Source organism: Protopterus annectens, chromosome 3.part0 (assembly GCF_019279795.1).
Source record: "Protopterus annectens isolate FY-2018-M chromosome 3.part0, PAN1.0, whole genome shotgun sequence".
Lineage (NCBI taxonomy): Eukaryota > Metazoa > Chordata > Ceratodontiformes > Protopteridae > Protopterus > Protopterus annectens.
In genome coordinates, this window is record NC_056731.1 from 1,268,521,776 (window position 1) to 1,268,542,743 (window position 20,968).

A 20,968-nucleotide genomic window follows, 5' to 3' on the forward strand; every position below is an offset into this window, starting at 1 on the left:
AAGTACAACTTAACAAAGGAGGAATATGCAACACTAGAAGAATTAAAGAAGAACACATCAATTAGAATCATGAAACCAGATAAGGGAGGAGGAGTAGTTATAATGGAGAACATTATATCTGAAGGAAAAATGAACAATATTCTTCGTGAAGAAACCAAGTATAGAAATGTTTCCATGGATGAGGTTGAAGTGGCTTATCAAAAGATAGACATGGCACTTGATCACATGATTATTGAAGGAACAATAAACAACAACATGCATAAGTTTCTATCAGTGCCTAAACCAAAGGTTCCAATTATATTTGGTATTCGAAGGTCCACAAGAATGTAAGCGACCCACCACTCAGACCGATCGTGTCGGCTGACTGCTCAAAGACGCTGCCTATGGCCAAATTTGTGGACAACAAGATCAAACATATTTGCAACAACTTTAGTCACATTCTGAAAGACTCATGGGACCTACTTAGGAACATTACATCTACCCTCTATTCGGAGAATTTAATTTTTGTCACCATTGATGTGGTGGACCTTTTTACTTGTATCCCACACAATGAAGGAATGAGGATCTTTGAGGACATTATTTTTATGGACAATACCTTGACACACATAGAAAAGGTTGCTGTAGTGGGACTTATGGACAACATTTTGAAATATAACTTTCTAACATTTAATGGAGAATTTTTCCAGCAAACAAAAGGGGTAGCAATGGGGGCGGCATGTGCACCCACTTATGCTAACATAGTCCTTGCAGGTTGGGAATTGAACTACATTTTGAATTCTGAATTCCGACAATATTGGTCCTTATATCGACGTTTTCTTGACGATATTGTTACCTTTTGGACTGGGGGTAGTGACCAACTATCTCTCTTTTTGGAGTATATCAACCACACCACCTCTTTTTTGAGCTTTACACACACAAGCTCGGTAGACAGACTTCAATACTTGGATGTGGAGGTCCAAAAGAACAAAATTTCTAAAGATTTTGAGACCAAAATATTCCGGAAAAATACGTTCTGCAATTCCTACCTACACTTTCTTAGTGCACACCCCCCCCACTGCAAAAGAAACATTGTTAAAGGACAATTTGTCAGAGGTTGTCGAATGACAAGCAAGGACGAAGATTTTTATGTGGAATGTAACACGCTAGAAGCCATGTTCCTCGCTAGAGGATACCCACTCGAGTTCATAAAAAACATTAGAACGGAAGTTGAACAACACAGAAAGACCAAATTTAAACCCATAAAAGGATGTCTAAATGACAAAGCCTTAAGTGAGCACACCACTAAGAGTCAGACAAACATCAACACAAATCATACCCCAGTTGAATCTGACTATCAATCAGCACTTATCTTGGAATTTAATGGCTTCAACTCCAAGATAAAAAGCATGATCCTCAATGAGTGGGAAAAATTCATCTCTTTCTCAGATATACCGAACATAAAAGGAAAAACACCAAAATGGTATATAAAAATGCACGTAGCATAAAAAATGTTTTAGAGAACAATCTCACAAAAGATCCTCATCACTACTTGGAGAGGGCATGCCTTAATAACACCTCATATGGAACATTTCATTGTGGGCACTGTAAACAATGTCCCTATATTTCCAACAAAAAGAAATTTACATTGAAATAAGGGACATTAATATATATAGCACTGGTTCATTCAACTGTGAGTCCCAGGGAGTGGTTTACCTTGCAATGTGTACAAAATGCAGTTCGTATTATGTTGGGAAAACAGAAAGAGTATTGAAGAGGCGGATTTATGAACATTTATATGAGATACAAAAAGCAAAGGACACCAATGCATTGTACAAACACACAAAGAACTGTAAAGAAGCCACATTCTCCTTTTTTGTTTTAGAACAAGTTAAAAAAGAAATAAGAGGAGGTCCCTGGGAAGAATGGCTTGAATACAGGGAACTGTATTGGCAAATTTTATTAGAGGCCAACAAATCACCAGGCTTAAATGAATGTATCTCAATTATTCCAGCTCTCAAACTGAGATCAATTCAAGTTTGAAACTCATTAAGTAGATCTATGAACAGTAGAGGGCACTGTTGTCTATGCTTCTGTTTTTTATGTACCTACTACAATTACTGAGCACATAAATACATTTATCAGTTTTTAACCTAACAGCTTCATTATATTGTGGGTTCTAGAAACCTAATTGACTACAATATTTTTTAATCAATACCTCTGCTTTTAAACACTGTATTTATTTTAAAGGAAAAGTTTTTTACATATTTATTAGATGATTTTAAATCACTCACAATTTTATTATAATGAGCTCCTCAGACTGTCACTATTTTCATTGGTTTTAACTTAGATGCTTGAATGTTATTGGTCTTTTTAAATGTATTGGCTTATATAATGCTTAATTAGTTAATTCATTTTGTCTGATGAAGTCTAAGCTACAGGCTGACGAAAACGCATGTACTGGATGTGTAATAGCGTTTACGAACTCTGTGATCTAGTTTTGGACGTTTTATACTTTGAATAAAGTGCGGATTGTGTGCGCTGTCTCTGGATTCTTTTTGTTTTCTTACAGCATCCCTTGGTCTTTACAAAAAAATATGCGAGAAACACTAAATGCGGAGTATTTCACTCTTGGTAAGAATCATCAAGACTGAGGTTTTCTGCAGTGCCCTAAGTAGTTACTCATTATATTTATTTAACAACAAATCTAGTTACAACCATATTACAGATATGTACAGTTTCTCCAGTACATTTTACTTTTCAACAGCACTTTATACAAGTAGCACTCTGGTACTAAAAACAGTTCAGGCAAATCAATGTCACGTACCTGCTGTGGTCTGTATGGCAGAAGGCTTTTGGATAGTTAGGACAGACTGAGGTAGTGTCATCACCCGAGGACATAAAGGTCTGGGATGTTGAGCACCCTAAAAAAGGTACATCCAGTGTCAAAAGAAACAGCACTTAATATAATGAATAGATTGTCCTCAACTACCATTTCAAATGATAAACACATAACTGGATCTTAAGGTTAGCAACTGAAGAACAAAGCTTTCACAAGGTGGCTGGTCACACAGTATAAAATGCATGCGTGTCACATGGCAAGTTGCACGCTGTCACAATTCCATTGGTCAGGGCAGTATCAAATATGGAAATGCAAACTAGAAGTCATTAGTTTTTACAGGACATCATGTAAGATATGAAAATATAGAAAAAACAAAAACAATTATGACAATACAATTCAAAACTAGAGGACTTCCACCTCTCCTTTTTTTCAAAAACAGCACTGCAGAAAACTAAACAGTTTTATTGAGCAATAACTGATGTGGATAATAATTACACACTTGTACCCAAGAAAAGTGAAGCTTTCAAATGCAACTGTGGAAGAACAATCACATTTTTACCACACTGAAGAGAAAACATCTGGTATCTTACCACTGCCTTTATAGAATTTAGCCCAAAAAGCGATAAACATTAAGTCAGTAAACTGACCATTCATCTTAGCAGGAAAAAAAGCAGTAATAATCTTTTTATTCTTCCTGATGACAGCTATATAAAAAATCCCCAGAACCACCCTTTTGGTATTCAGCCAAAGGTTTCACAGCTTTCAAAAATGCTGCGTATATTAAGCCAGCACTGTGCCATACACAGAACCTGACTATGACAGACAACTTGTATTCGATTAGCAGCTTGAGAGACTGAGGCAAGAAAGAAGAGACTGCCTGTCCTGAAAGGGGAGGGATGAGGGCCATATGCATGGGGCATGCAACACAATTCAGTTTTCCTTATAGAGGCTGGGGAAACAAAGTGTTTCCTGAAGGTGGGGTGATGGGTCTATGTCAGATGATCGACTTTTAAGAAACTCAAAAAAAATATCGAAGAGACCATATGATTGAGTTTCCAAAAACTCAACCATCAAAAAAGTCACAAAAATCTAACTTTTTTATGTTTTTTGCTGGAGGGCAAGCACCAGCCCCTGCAAATTATATATCCCAACTCCAAGATCGCACTACAGTGAGGAAAAGGGTAAATTTCCCGATCCTCTCTGTACCTCGCTCTCTATTCAAAAACTTCTAGTTTTTAAAAACTGAATCATATGGTCTCGACCATATGGCGTTCAAGATTCTGAAAACTCAATCAACTGATAGGGGACTAGGGAGGGCAGCTCCTTGCAGAAGTGCGGATCGGATTATTGTAGTCAACCAATGGAACATCCCACCATGAGCTATTACTGGGACACTTGATGGGGGCAAAAAGTAAGGAAAAACACTCCCAAGCAGCAGAATGACAGGGAAGCAGGGACACCTTGATCACCTCACCAGTCCTGACCTTTACTGTAATTAGTCTGAGGGAAGCCAGGTGGTGTAGGCAGACTCGGCAATTAAGGAGAAGCATCGGGGTCCCCTGATGGTCAGCCGCAAGAGACTGAAAGAACACAAAACTGAACTTATTACATTTATGTTGAAGATCTTTCCTGAAAGCAGCACGAGTTATCAGTTTACCACAAATTAACATTTCCTTTGGTCAACATTTAGAATACTTCTGCATGTGATTAAATGATTTTATCTTAATGTGTAACATCCTGTTAGTCTGTACATTTTATCATCTGAAATGTATTGCTCAACATATATAGCATAATAAGGAACATAACTGCTTTATTTATTTGAAATTTGTTACTCAAGTTGTCCCACTCAGCCCCCATGTCTCATTTTCAGAGGACATGTGTGGGGAGGTTTAAAGTTCCCCCACAGCACAGGCACAAATACAGAAACACCCAAAGAAGAGTTTTTAACCTCATTAGGACATAAACGTGCAATTACATTTTGCTGACAATCTTCTTTTTGGGTCTCACCCTACACTCATATTGATGATTACGTTTACAGCTCCTTCCAAGTCTCTCCAAAGCACATTCTGGGAGGGGAAGCTAGTATAAAAACTAATGCATTGGACAGATGCCAGAATGGTCCTAGCATTACAGTTTACCTGTTCCAATGCTGAAGGTTTCGGAAAATATTGCTAATCAGAGAAATAATTACAGGCAGCCACAAAGGTTATGTTTGTCTCCACAGGTTCTTTGATTGTAACCTTGCTAAACTGACCTTAAAGCTAGAAAGATTTCAAAAAGGAAAAACCTAAAAAAGGAGGCTACACTTAATTGCCAAATATGCTCAATTGTGATTTCACAACAGATGTACAAAAAGTGCATTATCTTGGACATGAAAGCCGAAGTGTAAGGACTTCACCAGGGTTGATTTCTTGATACAAGTCTAGGGCAACCAATACAGGTTTTATTTACATTTAAACCAGATAAAATACTACACACACCTGCATTATTTCAGGGATGCCCAGAGATCTTTGGTTTGCTGAGAGACATTCTGTCATAGAGCATGCAAATGGAAACTGACATCAAACTCAGCACTACAGAACAAAGCGCACAGCTGCTCATAGCTTTAGTTCTCTGCTGCTTCAGGAGTTTAACAAGCCTGAGCCTCTCTGCTGTAAATAACCTTCAATCACAGAATTCTGTTTCTACTATCTATTTTTTATATTTGAAATAAGCTATTATTAAATACTAATTTCTCAGCCAAATGTTTATCATAGTGGTAAGTGGTTCAAATAAACAGCATCTTCACAACCTCTGCTTTGTATCTAGAGCATTAATATTGCAAACAAAAACCTAAAATGAGGCCAGTCTAAGGATCAAACCAAACATGACTAGTCACACAACTTCAGTTATTCAGACTGTTTAGTATATGAATACAAAATGGAAGCAGTGACTGAGCAGATGTATTACTCACCACCTGACTTAGTTTAAGAGTTGGTCTTGCTTTTGACTGCTGTGCAAGATCTATACTTGGTGTGTGAAGCCCATTTGGAATGGCAGTCTTGGTTGGCTGTTTAATGATGAGCTGTGGTTTTGTTAATCCAGACCCTGGGACCAGAATAGTTCCTGAGGTTTGTGATGAGGCTGGTTGCGGAACACATTGCTGAATGAAACCCTGAGAATTTGGCACAATTTGATGAACGATGGGTACAGTTTTCTAAGGAAGGACAAAACAGGCAATCATTCGTAAGGAAAGTTATGCTTTGTAACACATCACATCTTGCTTTCAGGTGTGCCAGTTTCCTAGCATGGCTTTTATGTTTCTACACAACTAGAGGCACATTCTTCATTTCATCCAGGCATGAGCCACTTAACCAATACATTGCTGGATAGATACCATTGTGCATCAGAAGCCCTAGTTGAACCCTCAAGCAAATCTCAATTAAGTTTCATTACTGCTGCTCAGATCATAACAACAAAAGAATAAGTCCAAACAATAACAGACACTAACAAGTGGGAAAGTTATGTTTCTCACCAGCAGGGCTGCATCCCATAATATTGCCAATCAGTGACACACTAAACACTCATTCGTTGCCTCTTTCAAACAATTATACCAAGTATTTACAAGTAATCGGCCTCATACAAATTCACCAGCAGCATTTCTAGAGAACAGAGCCACTCTACCTCTGAAAGCCTCATACATGGACTTGTCTCAATCTTGGTCTCTTTGAAGGCTTGTTTGAATGTTGTTACAGTATTGCTAGTTTGACAAGAAACAGACATATCTGCACCACACTGCAACAGCCTTGTATCCTTGTTTCCAACTCCAAAAAAGGGTATGCATACAAAACAGTACAGTTTTCTGTGTATTGCACAGTAGCAGTCATGGGATTCAGGTATGCTTTGTACTCCAGTTTCGAAAAGGGAGTATATTTTTACTTGTATGCAAGTCTGAAAACAATAAACAGTTTATTATCTATAAAGACTTTAAATATCACAACCGTATGCTGCATCAGTTTATATAAATGCCATAAGAATACACACTCACATACCAAAAAAAGTTCCACAAAAAGAAAACAAAATCTAGCTAACAAAGACACAGTGTCAGATGTGCACCAATAAATGTAAATGCCACTCAGGAACACTGTATAATGGGTCCATTGGACAGGTCAGTTCAGCACACTACCAAATAAATAATTAAGCAATAACCCACAAGTGGGTATGGAAAATCTGGATTTACCTACAGTTGGCTTAGTTTGATCACAAAAGGATTATTGCTATTATACAATGTCAATATTTAAGAAAGAAATTGCTTATCTTTCTTAAATGTCTTTGCATAATGGCGTTGCAGTGTTCCACTGTGTTGTTTCCCATTATACCATGACCCCCCATTAATATTCCAAAACGTGCACGCTGATTGGCCAGCGTGCAAGTTGTAAATCGACTTATACTAATGGAAAAAGGTCCGGTCACCCGGACTTTTTCCATTAGTATAAGTCTCTTTTAAAACAATGTCTCGCTATGTTAAAAGAGTTTAACATAGCGACACAGGTTTAAAAAAAGCAACGGAGATTCTCTGTTGCTTTTTTTAAAGCTGTCTCGCTATGTTAAACTCTTTTAACATAGCGACACAGTGTGTAAAAAGCAACGGAGATCTTGCTTTCTCTGTTGCTTTTTTTTTAAACCTGTCTCGCTATGTTAAATGGGTTTAAAATAACGAGACAGCTTTAAAATAAGCAACGGAGATCTTCGTTGCTTATTTTAAAGCGGTCTCGCTATGTTAAACCCATTTAACATAGCGAAACAGTAAAAAGCAACGGAGATCTTGCTTTCTCCGTTGCTTTTGGCCACAGCTCTGATGTACTGCGTAGGCATGCGCAGTACATCAGAACTGCCGCGCATACCAGACAGCAGCGGAAGGGCAGCAAAGAGGCATTATACAATGCCATTATTTAAGAAAAGTAATTATTTCTTTTATTAAATAATGTCATAGTATAATAGCAATAACCCACTTCTGGGTGTGGGTAATGTGGGATTTACCCACGGTTGTCTTTGTTTGGTCCCTTGGGCTTCACCCTCGGGACCAAACCATGCCAACCGTGGGTAAATCCCGCATTACCCACACCCAGGCGTCGGTTATTGCTATATTCTTCCATGTTTTCTCACGTACTGCATGTGTGTATGGTGTGTTACATTCTCACGCTTGTACAGTGCATCAGTACTGCTGAAGAAAGGCGATGGAGAAAAGAGAATCTCCATATCTGTTTTTTTTTTCTTAAGCACAGACATTGTGTAAAATGATACCTTTTACTATGTGAAATATTTTGTAAACTAGTGTTTATATAGCTAAACAGATGACGTTGACTGAATAACATTGGTAGTTATATAACTTGGGGAGATGTGTAATCAGGACCTGCTGGCAAAAGGTCTGCAAATAATTTTTCGTATTATCTGAATCCTGCTTAACCAGCAGCTGGCTACTTTGACCAAAAAAATGGTTGCCTTAGGCCTCTCCTATCCAGCTTTACAATCTTGCAATATCTTCAATGCTACCACTTCATGAGAAAGGTGTTCCAGACTTCAGAAAGATGTTCCATTCATTTATGCATATATTTCCTTTAAGGTGTCCATTGTATCTTCCTTGAGCATGCACTTTAATTCTTCATATTGTGTCCTCTTGTTGTCATATATATTTTTTCAGCTGGACTCCATGGATCTCTGTTGCTACTTTTTACGAGAGAAAAAAAATAAAAGTATGAGGCTAAAATCTAGACATTCTGTGAAGATCCAGAGAGTTGGAAGGTACAACAGTCTGCCAATATTTAAGGAGGGACAGCACAAAAATAAAAGGAAAATGAGGTACTTTTTTGTTTTTGAGAACGTACTTGATTTGTCTTCTGTTTTACACTGTTCCTCCATAGCATATTCCAACAATTAAGTTTGGCTGCTCAATGGTACTTTAGCAGCCAGGCTTCTTTCTATTAATATATGCTCAATTTACAACGGATAAGCTGGTTGGGCTGCGATTTTTTTTTTTTTTTTAACAATGACCCATCACTGTATAATTCTACATAAAAGACATAGCATCACTGACAACATGCAAGTTTAGCTCACAGCAGCTGTCACGTTGGCGGCAGTTAAATCCAGAGTGAAGGGAGCCTCTGGGTTATGAATCTGTCCCTCCAGCATGTCCTATTTATTTCAGTGCTGAGGTTCAAGTCTCTCGAGCACGTAGCTCTTAATGGGATTTGGATTTTTGGAAATCCAAGTAAAAGACAAAATACTGTTTCAAATCCTAAAACGGGATAAATAATCACAAGCTGCAGTACTGGGAAATGTCAGATACCATAAATCCAAAATGGCCACCGTAACAAAAGGCTGTAGAAATGAAAAAGAAGAAATGGACAGACTTTTTTAGTTAAAGCTATTTGCAGAAGTTGTTAAAATACAAAAAATATACTGTGGATTCACTGGAAAATAGCCAATCAAAAGCCAATCATGGGAAGCATTTATTACACATGAAATAAAACAGATTAGAATAACAAAATTTTGAATAAACAGATTATGTAATGTGAATAAAGATAAAAATTAAAACAATCATGAAGTAAAGCACGTATTAATAAAAATTTAATACAAGGTGTAAAATATGCTAGCAGTGCCAAAAAGATTTTAAAAATTCTTCAAGCCAAATGAAATCAAGCCACAAAAATAAAGGAAGGCAAAGAGCAGGATAAACTGCAATCAAAATACAGCCCTGCACACATAATTCATCAACTTCTGTCATTCAGAATTAAGAGAAAAACAGATATAATGAAGGATAAAGGCCTCAAAATTAGCAACAATTTAAGATGACTTGTTTGACCGATGTGAATTATGGTTGTGTGATGACTGCACAGCAAGCTGTTCATTTGTTTGCTTATTGGTCGCCCTAGTTGTTAGACTCAGAGACACAATTTCTCCTTTATTGTATCTGTTTGGCATAATTTCAGACTTTTAGACTCCTGCTACTTCTGTAAATTAGAACACTAGCTCCAGTTTTTGTTGCAGTCTCTTAAAAGGGCAACTAATGACCTGTCTTCAGTTCTGTATGCTGGATTCAGTTTTCTTGTTTCAGTTTGTTCTGTTCAGACATGCGCAAAGTTCCCATCCTACTGCCTGACTGGAGTTTTAGCTGGACTTTAATGCTGACAATGGTTTGTTAATCTCCCTTGAAATGTATCGATATCAGAAGCATTTACATCAAATACATGAGAAATTGCAATTATTCTGTATATATTATGGTATTTTCTTTAACTGGATGCTTTTGTGTTGCTTAACCTAAACTGCAGAGTAGATTAGCAATGTTACAATTTAACAGCTTTGATTTCATAGGTAGGTACTAGGCTATTGGCCTTAGGGCCTATACAAGCCTAGCCAAAAAGGTACCCTGGCTTTTGCCACCCAAGAAAATTATTTTCCTGTGCCCTGTCAAGCAGAGCCCCAGAGGTGATCCCCGGGGTGAACGTCCTATTTCCCATCCAATCATCAAGATTCCTCTTGAAGAGTGCTAATGAGGTGCTTTGTTTGATATAGATAGGTAGTCTGTTACAGAGTTTGGGAAGTCTCTGGGACAGGAATCTATCCCTCCAGCATGTTCTGTTTATTGTGGTGACAAGGTTTAGATCCCTAGAGCATGTAGCTCAGAGAGATTGGGATTTTTTTTAAGTGAAGCATGTCCAGCAGCTCTGGGTTTGACATAGCTTTGTATGATAGGCAGAGACTGCCTCTGAGTAGGCGATATGCGATGGAGTAAAGCTGGAGATTTTTGAGACGGTCTGCGTAGGGCATCTGTTTGAGGCTGGTAATCTTCTTTGTGAGGTATTTCTGCGGCCTTTCCAGTTGTTGTAGAGGTCTTGTAAGGTACATACCAAAAGGGGCAATGTACTCTATAATGGGTCTAATGAGCGACGAGTAGAGGGGAACAATGACCTCTTTTTTCCTGAATGAGAAACCTTTTGTGATGAGGTGTGCCATGTAGAAGGATTTCCTGACTACTGTGGCAATGTGATTATCAAAGGAGAGACTACTGTTCACCTGTGTCCCAAGGTTTCTTATCACACTTTCGGTGTTAAGTAGACTACCACCTATGTGGTAGCTCATGGGTACAGAGTTTTTACCAAAGGGGATGACAATGCCCTTTTTGGTATTGAGCTTGAGGCAATAGCTTTGACACCAGGCATCTGTCTCAGTGAGGCCCTTTTGTAGGATGTCCACATCGTTAGGAGTTTCGATTATGGCTCCTAGTTTGCAGTCATCTGCGAACTTCGTTAGCCAAAGACCTTCTGTGTTAGCCTGTACTTCAGAAAGGTAGATACCAAACAGGAGAGGACCCAGGACTGAACCCTGTGGTACTCCACTTGTCACTGGTCTGAAGTCGGATTTGGAGTCTGCTACTTTCACAGTGTGGGTTCTGTCAGTGAGCCAGTTGGCAACCCACCTTGTGACACAGGGATTTATACCTAGTTTAGTGAGTTGAGCCAGTTGGCAACCCACCTTGTGACACAGGGATTTATACCTAGTTTAGTGAGTTTATCTATAATTCCAGAGTAGGGGATGGTGTCAAAAGCCTTGGCAAGATCTAGACAGGCTGTGTGAACCACCTTACCCTCGTCTACGGCTTTGGTGACTGCTTCAAAGAAGTCTATCAGGTTTAGGAGACATGATCTGCCTTTTACAAACCCGAACTGGGTAGGGTCCAGAGTTTGGAGATTACCAATGTCTTTGTTTATAAGTTCCATGACACATTCCATGGCCTTCCAGGCCAGCCTCGCTAGGCTAATGGGGCGGTAGTTCCTGGGGTCCATGGCGGCTCCCCCTTTGTGAAGTGGGATAACCATCGCTGTGCGCCATTCAGTGGGCACAAAGCCTGAGGTGAGGCTATGATTGAACATGGTGCTTAGGTGGGGTGCCAGTTCATTCTGTAGTTCATGTAAAACGCAGCCTGGATGTTGTCAGGTCCCATGGATGCTGTGTTCTTGGCTTTGGAGTGTGTGGTTTTTACCTGTGCAGCCGTGACTACACAAACTTTGCATTTTTCCGGTATAGAGATGGGCCCTTTAGGGGGTGAGAGAGGGGTAAAGTTAGCACTGAACCTATCTGCCAGAATGTTGGCAATATCCGTTGGTTCTGTATATTTAGTGCCATTGTGCTGTAACTCAGAGCAGATACGAATGTTGTCATTGAGATTCCTGACATAGCTATAGAATGCTTTGTGGGTGTCTTTAGAATCAATGGTGATTTTGTTTTCGTAACTAGCTTTGGAGGATTTTATGAGGGATCTCAGCTTCTTTCTGAGGCTGACCAGGGAGTTTCTCCAATCATGGGATTTTACTCTTTTTTGCAACAGTTTCTTTCTTCTGTTGTAGAGTTTGTTTATGGCAGGGGACCACCAGATTGGCTTCCTTTTTTTAGAGGATAGCATCTTGGTTCTGTTAGGGATTGCACGATCCATGCACTTGTGTAAGTGTTTATAAAGTGCATTTGTGTAGGATTCAGCAGTCATACCTCTATTGTCCATCTGCATGGGTGTCGTGAAGTTTGCCACTTCTGTCTTAAGAAGTGTGAAGTTGGCTTTGGAGAAATTTTTTACGGTGGTTTTCCTAATGGGGGGGGGGGATGTGGATGTCTAGGGGGATTAGCTTGTGGTCAGATCTGACTAACAAGGAACTGACCTCTGGTGTGAAACACCGGTCACCCATGTTGGTAATGACCAGGTCAAGGATATTGCTGCCCCTGGTGGGGGTGTGGATAAGTTGATCCAAGGCATTGGAATTTATGAATTCCATAAAAAGTTGAGAAAACGACTTGGTACACGAGTAGTTTTCCCAGTTAATAGTGGGGTAGTTGAAATCACCCATTATGAAGGTGTTGGATTGTACCCTAATATTTTCCAGTGCATCAAGAAATGAGGAGTGGGAATCCTGGGGCATGGTGAGGGATCTGTAGCAAGTTACAATTTGGATTGTGGTCTTGCCCAGAGTTAGTTGCACTTGAATAATCTTGGATGCATTATGCTGAGCAACTAGCCTGGAGCTGTAGATATCCTTAATGAATATGGACACTTCTCCGATTTTAGTATTTAGGTCCATGTTAGGTGGCCGAAAGGTGTGGTATGAATTATATCCTGGTAATGCATGGGTGCTCTCTGGAGCCTTGAACCAGGTCTCTGTCACTGCACAGATGTTGATGTTCTCCATTTTAAGGAGTGCCTCGAGTGAATGCATTTTAAGGTTTAGACTTCTAGCACTGAGTAACATTACCCTCAGATTTTGCTTGCTTGTACCTGTTACAGTGGTGAATTTGTCATTTGAACCTTGCCTAAAAAAGGCACTATAGGGATGGCAAGAGCCTTAGCCAGTATTCAGAATCCCAAGGGCGACAGGTGCAGGCCATCTCTGGCAAAGCATCGTGGTCTGTTGATCATGTCACCCCAGGCAGACAGACACTGGATCCCCTTAGAATGACACCAGAAGCTTAGCCAATTGTTGAATTCAGTCATTTTGTCCTTGTACTGTGGTATCATTCTGGGTGATGGCAGGATGCTACTCAGGGCTGGGGTCATACCTGCCTGGGCTACAAGACTGTAGAGCTTCTCCATGTCTCTTTTCATGTAGTCCAGGGAGGTACATCTCAGGTCATTCACACCAACATGGACAATGGCAGAGTCATATTTGTACTTGTGGAGTGACCCAAGTGCATGCGTTATGTGACAGATCCTGGCACCCGACAGGCAGCTGACAGTAACTTTCTCCTTGTTTAGCCTGGTGAGTGGAACATCAGTGTGCCTGACTATAGAGTCACCTATGACTAGAGTGTTGGGTACGTTGTTATGCCTTATAGGCTGTGGTTGAGTGACACACTGAGTTTGTGGGCTATTTGTCATTTGGGTTGTGTTGGGGGGTGGAGGTTGCTTGCATTTCTGCTTTGGAGGTCTCTGTTGCTTGAGCAGATTTTTATTGAGAGCCTCCGCAAATGTAGTTTTGTGGTTCTGTGTGTCTGCTTTGGTGGTGTAGGTTTTGAGGGACTATGTGATGAGTGTGATGTGGTGCAAGTGTTTACTTTCTCCTCTTGACGGTCTAGTCCAGTCTTGGGTGAAGACAGCTTTGCTTCCAGTTTGGCTATACAAGTGCATCTCTCACATCTTACAAGTGCATCTTTCATGGTGGCTTTTTCCAAGGGCATCTTTTTTTGCATCATTTACACATCAGATGAATTTGCACAGTTTATCTGCATGCTAAATCTGTTTAATTTTCTGACTATAATCTGTAGTTTCTTTTTTTTAAAATCTTATTAACTTTTGTGCATATGCACTCAGTTCATATTTTGAGATATCTAGAAAGAGTGTTGTTAGTTCAAACTATATTCTGGCAGTCATGCTGCTATTACTTCTTAGCTTTGCTTTAGAAGCTTGCATGTCGGCATTAGTTATTACTGTTTTTGGCTGTAGTATTTTATTGTGTATACTGGTGTAACAACCATCATCTATTATACTTGCTAATTTCATTAGATGAAAAAACACAAAATAAACTACTAAAATAGAAAAATAATGGCTTCAGAAAGCAACCAGTAGTTTTAAAGTGCATAAAGCGCTTTTCGTTTAATAAAATCAAACTTCTTCAGATGCAAACAGTCAAGGTACAAGTTTCAGTTAAATAAAATATCAGGTAGTGCTTGAGCCTGTCAGCTCACATGCTGTGATGACATCAGCAACAACAGTTATCCCTTCCTGTTCTACACACTATGAAAAAAATACTGTTTAAAACTAAAACAATGCTGACAACCATGAACAAGGAAGATTGAAGCTATGGTTTAAAAGTAAGTTTGTAGTGCAAAATTTCAGCAGTGTAATAGTAATTCCTTATAGGTAACCTTATTATTTCATATGTTTATTTGTTCTTGTTGTTTAAAGTATACCTATCGGCATACTTTACTTTTAAACCATAGCTTCAATGTTCCTTGTTCATGGTTGTCAGCATTGTTTTAGTTTTAAACAGTATTTTTTCATAGTGTGTAGAACAGGAAGGGTTAACTATTGTTGCTGATGTCATCACAGCATGTGAGCTGACAGGCTCAAACACTTCCTGGTATTTTATTTAACTGAAACTTGTACCGTGAATGTTTGCATCTGAAGAAGTTTGATTTTATTAAACGAAAAGCGCTTTATGCACTTTAAAACTACTGGTTGCTTTTTGAAGCCGTTTTTTTTTCTATTTTAGTAATTTCATTAGTTGCTAAATTTATTTGGGACAGACTTTCCATTTGTTTGAGTTAAATTGGTACGATTACATTTTATTTCGCTTCGCATGCATTTCATTTTTAGGCACATTTGGGTCCAGCTGCTTGCCCAGAGGTTCTTTGACCTTCTCGGGTTTAAAGTCAGTGCCAACCATGCCTGCAAGTAGCTGAGCATGTGGCACTCATCACTGACGGTGATGGGGATACTCTAGGTTTGAGTATCATCCTATATCAGTGTGAAGTGCCCACCACCACAGGGTGAAGCATGTTGCAGAAAAATGTGATGTTGTTCAGCACTATGTACCCACAGAACCACGTGTTCATCTTACACAAGTACCTGGGACCTGTGCTCCTGTAACTACAGCCACGGTACTGTACTATAACACAAGTTTATCAAGAATAAGTATGGAGTTACAGCAGACTTTACTGAACCAATGACCTGACATTTATATTATGGATACCTGTCTTAATGCCATTACTACCAAACCCTTCTAGCAACACTGCCACCTCAATTTTCCACTGTACACTAACCCAGGCCATACATAGCTCTCAACCTCTTAGTAGAAGAATTCTGGATGAAGCCAAAAATAATGGAGGAACAAAGGGCCAAAACCAGGTTCAGAATTTAAATACTGCTCTTATAAGTTAAGTTTTACAGTAGCATACAGTTTCTGAAGGATAGGAAGTTTGAAACTCAAACATCTATTATTTACTGACTTTTGTCCTCTATGATTTGACAAATCTGATGAGGAACAGAGCAAAAAATATCAGACAAAAATTTGGACATTCTGCAAAATTCTGGACAGTTGAGATGTACAAGTCCAGATCAGACCATTAGTGGAGCTATTTGCCATTATTCAGCTGTAAATCTGAAAAGGTAAGGGTGGACTACCAACTCCTTTAAATATGCCATCAGTGCAGAATCAAATTGTTTGCCCTCATTTACCATCCATCCAGTAATATAAGGATGTTCATGGACTTTCTTGTCTCATTAATATTACACATCACCTATGTGATTAATCCTACATGACTTCAGCATATGTGAAAGCTATGGCTCTTATCAAAGAATTCCTTGAAGCCCTGAAGTGATTCATATTTGCTACCAGTCTCACCCACATATACATACATTAGATTTGATACTCCAGGGGGTGTTGCAGTCCACAATATTCATAGGTTCATAGGTAGGTACTAGGCTATTGGCCCCTAGGGCCTATACAAGCCTAGCCAAAAATGTACCCTGGCTTTTGCCACCCAAGAAAATTATTTTCCTGTGCCCCTGTTAAGCAGAACCACAGAAGTGATCCCTCGGGGTGAATTGTGGACCAGTACCATGCTCAGATCACTGTCTGGTACACTTTATGGTTGAATTATCACAGGCAGAATCCCAAGAACAGTGGTCTGGTGGCATGCGGGAACTTTAGCGACACAGTACTGCTGGTTCCTTTTTTACAGCAGCAACTAATGAAGTTCTAAGATGAGGGTCTTTGTTAGGCAGTTCATACTTATAACAGAGCCTTGGACCTCCTTATATGATTTCTTATCCCATTATTAATATACCCTGACCACTTTGCACTACATGAATCATGCTATGATCCTGAGCTATGTGGACTGTGAAGGAATGATCATGGGAAAACCTTCTGCTGGATGGCCATATATGCCACTATCCATTTTATCAGGGAAAGATGATCTAACCTAGTAGAACTTTCTGGCAGCCCATCTTCTGGCTTTCTTCTTCTGATATAGTAGGCAAACTTAGCAACCCTGTCTGTATGTCCACCAAAAGGTTTTGTCTGATGAAGAAAGTGAGCCATCTGCTCATTTAACCTCATTATTTTCCCACCAAGTTTGTCGCACTTAGTTCAAATGTCAAACAAGGAGCACTGCCAGAGATGTTTGGTAGGTGACTGCAGATCCTGCTGTCTGTTACTGCAGATTATAAATGATTCTGTTACTTTCAATAACGGAATGATTTCTACAGCTTGTGGGTTGGATTCTAATTCCAATGGGTTTGTTACTTCATGCCTGGGGATGTTGAGCCCAGCTCATTACTAGATCATTTTGTCACCTTCTTAGCCATGAAGTTTGTTTCATTCATTTTAAAGACGGCCCTGCTTACTCCCATCTTTCAGAATGCTGGCTTACAATCAAATAATCTGGAAAACTACAGGCATATCTCAATCCTCCTCTTTAATTGGCAAAGTTCCAGAACAGGTCATGTATAAGCAGATGGATTTATTCTTGAATGTCGATAACATAATCCACAATTAGAATTAATTCCTCTGTCTAAGCACAGTATGGAAATGGTCCTTGCTGGGATCTTAAATTATCTTAAGGAGAGGGAAAGAGAGAGAGAAATCAACAACGTTAATGAATCTTCTTTTAGATTTGTTTTTGGCATTTACTGAGTTTGCTCTTACTATGGTTTTTAATAATCACACGGACAGAGATCAACAATGTTATTCAATCTTCTTTCTTTTAAATGTCTCCAACATTTGACACAGATGACCATATCATCCATTTAGACCATTTTTAATATTACTGTGATATCACTGTCATCATTCTGAATTGGTTCACCCCTCATATCTTTATAAAAATGTTAATTTACGGGTTAATTCCTCTTCTCCCTAGTCTATGAACTCTAAAGAATTGCAGGATTCCATTAATTCAAGGAAAATATTTGAGATCACGGTTACACTGAACAACAAGCAGTTGTACCTCTCCTTTCACAGAAATCTTTGTCATAAAGAAGTTAGCTGCAGATCTGGAATCCATCCAGCACTGGATAGTTAATTGGTTAAAGCTCAGCACTTCAAAGAAAGTTGCCATGGCCGTATATGTACCTATCCAGAACTTGTTTCCACCATTTTTGTCCCCACAATTACCTAAAGTGGTGACAAGTTGATGTTAACATCAAAGGTACAGAATGTAGGGGCAATTGTTGATGACCACAACTGTTAAGCACCAGGAAGTCTTCTGCCACCTATTCCTGCTTGCATCTGAGTAACAGTGCCATTTATCAACTACCTTTTGTTTGAGCAGTTACAGCAAGTACAGAATTTCACAGCTTGGCTAAATGTGATATCTTAATATCACCATATTATATTGATTCTGTTTTGTCTCCACTGGCTGTTATGTTGGCCTCACACTGCATATAAAATGCTGGTCTTGATTTAACTTGGTCCAGCACAAACTGGGTTCCACCTTATCTTAAGGAGTTACTGATTCATTATCAACCAATCTAATGTCCACTGCTTATTGTCCTTGGAGTTGCTAGAGGTTCAGAAAATGTGGGTTCAGTTGTCAGGTGCCAGTTTCTTTACTTTTCAGGGGTTGCACCTTTGGAACCTTATACCAGAATGAGGGTAAGAATGTCTCCAGGGATGCAAACTATAATGCAATAAGGGATATGAAATTAAAACAGATTCTCTCTCTTTTTTACTAACCAATACTGTTGGTACATATTAGTTAAAGAAAGAATGTAATAGCTTTAAGCATTCAGATGGGTTTATTAAAATAGTATTATAAAATTACCTTTACGTTCATATAAATAATGGTGGGTAATAACTTGGGATATCAGAGCACATAGCACATGACTTTACTAATGGAACTTTAATAGTCTTAAGAAAATTATTCATACAAGTGTTGGGGAATGTGAAATCTGACAATAAATGCAGTGGTTTTAAACCATGTGCAATTGACAAGCTGTTTCTAGGGATCCAGGCCTCATCTGCCTGCTGTGAGGCTTTGTGCAGGTCACTCAGCCAGACAGGGCTCTGGGTTTTTTAAGGAGGCTGGAAGGGTCTTCTTCCTCAGTGATTTCTTTTTTTTTCTAAATATTTTTTTTTATTATTTCAAATAAGATGTCTTAAACATTACATGAAATAAAGATAAATAACATATTTACAATTCTAAAACATTACTAACTTCAAACCATTATATAACTATTTACATTGGTGTCTATGCAAATAACATTGAAATTCTATATTATATAGAGTTAGAAACATAAGATGATATATCTTCTTCGATATTTTCAAGTATTTCCAGTACTTTCATCCAAGAGTAATAGTAAGAAGTAGATCTTTTAGTTCTGTTCTTCACTGTTAATATTTCCATGTGAGCAACTGTTGTTGTTAAAGTCTCAAATTCCTTGAACGTAGGCGAAGCCTCATTTTTCCAGTGTATAGTTATGATTTTACGTGAAATTGCCAATAGTGACCATAGGATTTTAGTGTCTTTTTTTGGTACACAGTTTGGAATAGGAGAGTTGAATAAAATTAAAGACTTTGTTAATTGAAAATTATCATTATAAACAGTCTGAAAAAAATAATTAATGGATTTCCAGTACATATTGAGACATATACATTCATACAAAACTCAGTGATTTCTTGACTATGTCTGGTGATGACCTAAACATTGAACATTTTTAAATGGATACAAACTACTATGTGATAATAACGGAGATGAAACTGATTTTTTTTTTCATTTTGCTGTACAGCAAAAATGTGTGTGCTTTGATCATTCAGCTAGGGTTATTAAAAGTTGCTTGAAAATAACTTTAGCTTCACGTGAATGGATATTGGAGCAAACCGTGACTTCATTTATGGAACTTGAATGTCTTGAGGAAGTTAGTAATATGACATTTGGGAAGAATTTGATGGAGTGGATTGAAACTGAAACATTGGCAAGCTATTTTGTATGGTCTGGGGTTTGATTCCCACAGCTTTCATCTGTCTACTATATGAATCTGGGCAAGTTAGTTGAATAACCTGTGTTCTGGGATTTTAAGGAGGATGGGATGGTCTCCCTGATTGCATGTCTGGTGGCTACCTATGAATCTAGAAATGAAACACATTTAAATGGATGCAAAGTACTACATGATGGTGGGGAAGTTAAACAAACTTTTTTTCTGACAATATTGTTGGTACACAATATTTGAAACAGGAAAGCATGTACTTTGTGCATTCAGACAGTGTTATTAAAGGTCTGTTACACAAGTACCTTTAGTTTCACATAAAACGTGTTTGGTGAGGGCATATAACTGCTTGTGGAACTTTAACAGTCTTAAGAAAGTTATTTCAAGTTTTTGGTGAGTGCTTAAGTCTGGTGGTTGGTGTGATGGATTGAACATGTGAGCTGTTAATGAGCTGGTTGTTGTGGTCCAGGATTGGATACTCACTGCATTCATCTGTCTGCTTGTGTTAACTCTGTGTGGGTTTCTTGGCTAGCCAGTTCTGTAGGGATTTTTTGGAAGTGGGATAGTCTCCCCCGTGGTCTCCTTTATTGCATATCTGGGAACTACCTATGAATGTAAAGAGTAAACATATGTTTAAATGAATACAAACTAATACACAATACAATTATTGAAATACATTTTTTAGACTATTGTAATTTAGATTTTTTATAATATACTTATAAAAAATGTATATAAATAATTTAAATATATTAGTGGTCTACATACAAAGTAAGGGCAGATAGCACAATTTGGTGTAAGAGGGTAAAAGAGAACTAGAAGGGTAGTTTGAATGTTTTTTTCTATTCAAACTAGGAGCCTCAAATTCCACTGAAGGGAAGTTGTTTGTTTGTAGTACAGTAATGCTTAATATTTTTAACTCTTTGCTTTTTGAGTCTATGTCAAATAAAATGATCTTTCATGCAATAGCTTTCCTTTGTTTTTTTATTTAGCCATTATTCTAAAGATCTGAGATAGCAATTAATAACCGTAAGATGCCTTTGAATGATACAATGTGGTTCTTTAAATGCAAATGGCTTCAACAGTGGCAATAAGATAAAATATCTGTTTAAATATTTAAAATGCATAACATACAACTGCCTTTGCTACTAAGGCTAATGTTTTATGATCACTCTATGGTACGAAATTTTTGGACAAAGGTCCAAGGT

General features: G+C 38.4%; 1 protein-coding gene across 1 annotated transcript in view; it reads right to left on the bottom strand.

Annotated features, from left to right (window-relative positions):
• Positions 1 to 20,968, bottom strand: part of LOC122797055 (transcription initiation factor TFIID subunit 4B-like) — a 1,206,007-nt gene that overhangs the window by 640,013 nt on the left and 545,026 nt on the right. Inside the window, exons 8-9 of the mRNA XM_044065831.1 lie at positions 5,772 to 6,014; positions 2,804 to 2,900 (exon numbers count right to left, since the gene is read on the bottom strand). Coding sequence (XP_043921766.1) covers positions 2,804 to 2,900; positions 5,772 to 6,014 — 340 coding nt within the window. The remainder of the gene's footprint in view (positions 1 to 2,803; positions 2,901 to 5,771; positions 6,015 to 20,968) is intronic.